Genomic DNA, 6,363 nt, shown 5'->3' with positions numbered 1-6,363 from the left:
AAGAGCAGTGTTGCCACTGTGGTCTGCAAAATTCGTGTCAGCTCCATGTCTCATTAGAATCTGCACACATGCTGTGTGCTGGCGTTGTGCGGCCTACGATATGGTACAGGAAACAGAAGGTCAATTCAAGGAATTCAAGAGAAACATTCCAAAGATTTCTATGTAAATGGAGTGAGTGCATTTTTCTAAGCCTGCAAGTCCAGTGTACCTTTATCACAGCTGTGCAGTGCTCTGTGTCATACAGGTTGACTGCACATTTGATTTCCAGGAGGAACGTCACCACGTGGGGATGACCGAACGCGCTGGCAAAATGAAGAGCCATCCTATGGAAGTGAAAGCACTTTTCAGGAAATTGGAGAATACTATCTCAAAACTTTACTTATGGAGATTATGATCAATATTAAGTATCACATGATTTTTCTGCCTTCCAATATTTTATTTTCTTGAAGAAAGTACACTCTTTCATCAGGGTGTGGTGACACACACTTTTGATCTCAGTACTTGTGGGCTGAGACAAAAGGATCACAGGTTCACAGCCAGCTTCAGCTACTTAGTGATGCCCTCCACAACTTAGTGAGACCCTGATTCTCTCTCTCTCTGTGGCATCAGGATCCAGATACTGATTTCAGGGCACTACAGCTCCAAGTGGCCATACTAAGGAAGTTGCTCTGACTATAAAGACAGAGGCTTCAAGTGCAATTTGGTAGCCAACTAAGGACCCATGCGGTTTCTCCTATGGCCTGATGGAAGGGTTTCATCTTAGCTGTTACAGACCTCAAATAGCGATGTTACAGATCTCACATAGTGATGATTATGGGAGTCTACTGCACAGCTCACCTAACAGCAGTGTGGGCTCAAAGGAGACCCCTTGTCACTCTTTCAGAGAAGCTTGAAATCCAGGTTGTTTTTCTAAATTGGAAATTGAACAGAGGGAGTTGGGCATTCTACTCTGAGCTACATACACAGTCCTATTATATTTTTTAATTTTGAAACAGGCTCTTAATAAGTTGTTGGGGCTGGCTGCAAAATTCTTATCTTTCGGTCTCAGCCTACCACTGAGATTATAAAATATCCTGATTAGATAACATAGTGTCCTGAGATTATAGATGGGAGCCACAACACCTAGGGAAATCCAGACTTCTACATGAGTCTGCTGAATTTGAACTGTTGACTCAACTTATCGATACAAACTAAATGCTGGTATAGTCTTTAGTTTGAATCCAATTCATTCCTTTGCAAGGCCTTACACACATGCTAGAGGTTGGGAACACGGAAAGTCTGCCCTACACATATCACATGTCAGGTACTTTGATAATAAAGATGGTGGGTCTCACCTTGTTTCCTGCTTCAGTATTGACATTGTGCGACAGCAGTTCTGTTGCTATCACGGTGTCTTCATTAAGCACGGCATAATGAAGAGCAGTGTTGCCACTGTGGTCTGCAAAATTCGTGTCAGCTCCATGTCTCATTAGAATCTGCACACATGCTGTGTGCTGGCATTGTGCGGCCTATGATATGGTACAGGAAACAGAAGGTCAATTCAAGGAATTCAAGAGAAACATTCCAAAGATTTCTATGTAAATGGAGTGAGTGCATTTTTCTAAGCCTGCAAGTCCAGTGTACCTTTATCACGGCTGTGCAGTGCTCTGTGTCATATAGGTTGACTGCACATTTGATTTCCAGGAGGAACGTCACCACGTGGGGATGACCAAACGCGCTGGCAAAATGAAGAGCCATCCTATGGAAGTGAAAGCACTTTTCAGGAAATTGGAGAATACTATCTCAAAACTTTACTTATGGAGATTATGATCAATATTAAGTATCACATGATTTCTCTGCCTTCCAATATTTTATTTTCTTGAAGAAAGTACACTCTTTCATCAGGGTGTGGTGACACACACTTGTGATCTCTGTACTTGGGGGCTGAGACAAAAGTATCACAGGTTCACAGCCAGCTTCAGCTACTTAGTGATGCCCTCCACTACTTAGTGAGACCCTGATTCTCTCTCTTCTCTGTGGCGTCAGGATCCAGATACTGATTTCAGGGCACTACAGCTCCAAGTGGCCATACTAAGAAAGTTGCTCTGACTATAAAGACAGAGGCTTCAAGTGCAATTTGGTAGCCAACTAAGGACCCATGCGGTTTCTCCTATGGCCTGATGGAAGGGTTTCATCTTAGCTGTTACAAATCTCAAATAGCGATGTTACAGATCTCACATAGCGATGATTATGGGAGCCTACTGCACAGCTCACCTAACAGCAGTGTGGGCTCAAAGGAGACCCCTTGTCACTCTTTCAGAGAAGCTTGAAATCCAGGTTGTTTTTCTAAAATGGAAATTGAACAGAGGGAGTTGGGCATTCTACTCTGAGCTACATACACAGTCCTATTATATTTTTTAATTTTGAAACAGGCTCTTAATAAGTTGTTGGGGCTGGCTGCAAAATTCTTATCTTTCGGTCTCAGCCTCCCACTGAGATTATAAAATATCCTGATTAGATAACATAGTGTCCTGAGATTATAGATGGGAGCCACCACACCTAGGGAAATCCAGACTTCTACATGAGTCTGCTGAATTTGAACTGTTGACTCAACTTATCGATACAAACTAAATGCTGGTATAGTCTTTAGTTTGAATCCAATTCATTCCTTTGCAAGGCCTTACACACATGCTAGAGGTTGGGAACACGGAAAGTCTGCCCTACACATATCACATGTCAGGTACTTTGATAATAAAGATGGTGGGTCTCACCTTGTTTCCTGCTTCATTATTGGCATTGTGCGACAGCAGTTCTGTTGCTATCACGGTGTCTTCATTAAGCACGGCATAATGAAGAGCAGTGTTGCCACTGTGGTCTGCAAAATTCGTGTCAGCTCCATGTCTCATTAGAATCTGCACACATGCTGTGTGCTGGCGTTGTGCGGCCTACGATATGGTACAGGAAACAGAAGGTCAATTCAAGGAATTCAAGAGAAACATTCCAAAGATTTCTATGTAAATGGAGTGAGTGCATTTTTCTAAGCCTGCAAGTCCAGTGTACCTTTATCACGGCTGTGCAGTGCTCTGTGTCATACAGGTTGACTGCACATTTGATTTCCAGGAGGAACGTCACCACGTGGGGATGACCGAACGCGCTGGCAAAATGAAGAGCCATCCTATGGAAGTGAAAGCACTTTTCAGGAAATTGGAGAATACTATCTCGAAACTTTACTTATGGAGATTATGATCAATATTAAGTATCACATGATTTCTCTGCCTTCCAATATTTTATTTTCTTGAAGAAAGTACACTCTTTCATCAGGGTGTGGTGACACACACTTGTGATCTCTGTACTTGGGGGCTGAGACAAAAGTATCACAGGTTCACAGCCAGCTTCAGCTACTTAGTGATGCCCTCCACAACTTAGTGAGACCCTGATTCTCTCTCTCTCTCTGTGGCGTCAGGATCCAGATACTGATTTCAGGGCACTACAGCTCCAAGTGGCCATACTAAGGAAGTTGCTCTGACTATAAAGACAGAGGCTTCAAGTGCAATTTGGTAGCCAACTAAGGACCCATGCGGTTTCTCCTATGGCCTGATGGAAGGGTTTCATCTTAGCTGTTACAGACCTCAAATAGCGATGTTACAGATCTCACATAGTGATGATTATGGGAGTCTACTGCACAGCTCACCTAACAGCAGTGTGGGCTCAAAGGAGACCCCTTGTCACTCTTTCAGAGAAGCTTGAAATCCAGGTTGTTTTTCTAAATTGGAAATTGAACAGAGGGAGTTGGGCATTCTACTCTGAGCTACATACACAGTCCTATTATATTTATTAATTTTGAAACAGGCTCTTAATAAGTTGTTGGGGCTGGCTGCAAAATTCTTATCTTTCGGTCTCAGCCTACCACTGAGTTTATAAAATATCCTGATTAGATAATATAGTATCCTGAGATTATAGATGGGAGCCACCACACCTAGGGAAATCCAGACTTCTACATGAGTCTGCTGAATTTGAACTGTTGACTCAACTTATCGATACAAACTAAATGCTGGTATAGTCTTTAGTTTGAATCCAATTCATTCCTTTGCAAGGCCTTACACACATGCTAGAGGTTGGGAACACGGAAAGTCTGCCCTACACATATCACATGTCAGGTACTTTGATAATAAAGATGGTGGGTCTCACCTTGTTTCCTGCTTCAGTATTGACATTGTGCGACAGCAGTTCTGTTGCTATCACGGTGTCTTCATTAAGCACGGCATAATGAAGAGCAGTGTTGCCACTGTGGTCTGCAAAATTCGTGTCAGCTCCATGTCTCATTAGAATCTGCACACATGCTGTGTGCTGGCGTTGTGCGGCCTACGATATGGTACAGGAAACAGAAGGTCAATTCAAGGAATTCAAGAGAAACATTCCAAAGATTTCTATGTAAATGGAGTGAGTGCATTTTTCTAAGCCTGCAAGTCCAGTGTACCTTTATCACAGCTGTGCAGTGCTCTGTGTCATACAGGTTGACTGCACATTTGATTTCCAGGAGGAACGTCACCACGTGGGGATGACCGAACGCGCTGGCAAAATGAAGAGCCATCCTATGGAAGTGAAAGCACTTTTCAGGAAATTGGAGAATACTATCTCAAAACTTTACTTATGGAGATTATGATCAATATTAAGTATCACATGATTTCTCTGCCTTCCAATATTTTATTTTCTTGAAGAAAGTACACTCTTTCATCAGGGTGTGGTGACACACACTTTTGATCTCAGTACTTGTGGGCTGAGACAAAAGTATCACAGGTTCACAGCCAGCTTCAGCTACTTAGTGATGCCCTCCACAACTTAGTGAGACCCTGATTCTCTCTCTCTCTCTGTGGCGTCAGGATCCAGATACTGATTTCAGGGCACTACAGCTCCAAGTGGCCATACTAAGGAAGTTGCTCTGACTATAAAGACAGAGGCTTCAAGTGCAATTTGGTAGCCAACTAAGGACCCATGCGGTTTCTCCTATGGCCTGATGGAAGGGTTTCATCTTAGCTGTTACAGACCTCAAATAGCGATGTTACAGATCTCACATAGTGATGATTATGGGAGTCTACTGCACAGCTCACCTAACAGCAGTGTGGGCTCAAAGGAGACCCCTTGTCACTCTTTCAGAGAAGCTTGAAATCCAGGTTGTTTTTCTAAATTGGAAATTGAACAGAGGGAGTTGGGCATTCTACTCTGAGCTACATACACAGTCCTATTATATTTATTAATTTTGAAACAGGCTCTTAATAAGTTGTTGGGGCTGGCTGCAAAATTCTTATCTTTCGGTCTCAGCCTCCCACTGAGATTATAAAATATCCTGATTAGATAACATAGTGTCCTAAGATTATAGATGGGAGACACCACACCTAGGGAAATCCAGACTTCTACATGAGTCTGCTGAATTTGAACTGTTGACTCAACTTATCGATACAAACTAAATGCTGGTATAGTCTTTAGTTTGAATCCAATTCATTCCTTTGCAAGGCCTTACACACATGCTAGAGGTTGGGAACACGGAAAGTCTGCCCTACACATATCACATGTCAGGTACTTTGATAATAAAGATGGTGGGTCTCACCTTGTTTCCTGCTTCAGTATTGACATTGTGCGACAGCAGTTCTGTTGCTATCACGGTGTCTTCATTAAGCACGGCATAATGAAGAGCAGTGTTGCCACTGTGGTCTGCAAAATTCGTGTCAGCTCCATGTCTCATTAGAATCTGCACACATGCTGTGTGCTGGCATTGTGCGGCCTATGATATGGTACAGGAAACAGAAGGTCAATTCAAGGAATTCAAGAGAAACATTCCAAAGATTTCTATGTAAATGGAGTGAGTGCATTTTTCTAAGCCTGCAAGTCCAGTGTACCTTTATCACGGCTGTGCAGTGCTCTGTGTCATATAGGTTGACTGCACATTTGATTTCCAGGAGGAACATCACCACGTGGGGATGACCAAACGCGCTGGCAAAATGAAGAGCCATCCTATGGAAGTGAAAGCACTTTTCAGGAAATTGGAGAATACTATCTCAAAACTTTACTTATGGAGATTATGATCAATATTAAGTATCACATGATTTCTCTGCCTTCCAATATTTTATTTTCTTGAAGAAAGTACACTCTTTCATCAGGGTGTGGTGACACACACTTGTGATCTCTGTACTTGGGGGCTGAGACAAAAGTATCACAGGTTCACAGCCAGCTTCAGCTACTTAGTGATGCCCTCCACTACTTAGTGAGACCCTGATTCTCTCTCTTCTCTGTGGCGTCAGGATCCAGATACTGATTTCAGGGCACTACAGCTCCAAGTGGCCATGCTAAGAAAGTTGCTCTGACTATAAAGACAGAGGCTTCAAGTGC

General features: G+C 42.8%; 1 protein-coding gene across 1 annotated transcript; it reads right to left on the bottom strand.

Annotated features, from left to right (window-relative positions):
• Positions 1-2,175: 2,175 nt before the first annotated feature.
• LOC308268445 (ankyrin repeat domain-containing protein 55-like) lies at positions 2,176-5,987 on the bottom strand (the record flags this gene model as incomplete). Its single annotated transcript, XM_080703573.1, has 7 exons — positions 2,176-2,253; positions 2,751-2,924; positions 3,040-3,171; positions 4,168-4,341; positions 4,457-4,588; positions 5,585-5,758; positions 5,874-5,987. The coding sequence occupies 7 exons, from the start codon at positions 5,985-5,987 to the stop codon at positions 2,176-2,178; spliced, it is 978 nt and encodes a 325-aa protein (XP_080559699.1).
• Positions 5,988-6,363: the final 376 nt, after the last annotated feature.

Source organism: Muscardinus avellanarius (genome assembly GCF_963383645.1).
Source record: "Muscardinus avellanarius genome assembly, chromosome: 10".
In the NCBI taxonomy this organism is placed as follows: domain Eukaryota; kingdom Metazoa; phylum Chordata; class Mammalia; order Rodentia; family Gliridae; genus Muscardinus; species Muscardinus avellanarius.
The sequence above is the reverse complement of the archived record's forward strand: the minus strand, read 5'-3'. Positions and strand labels throughout refer to the sequence as shown.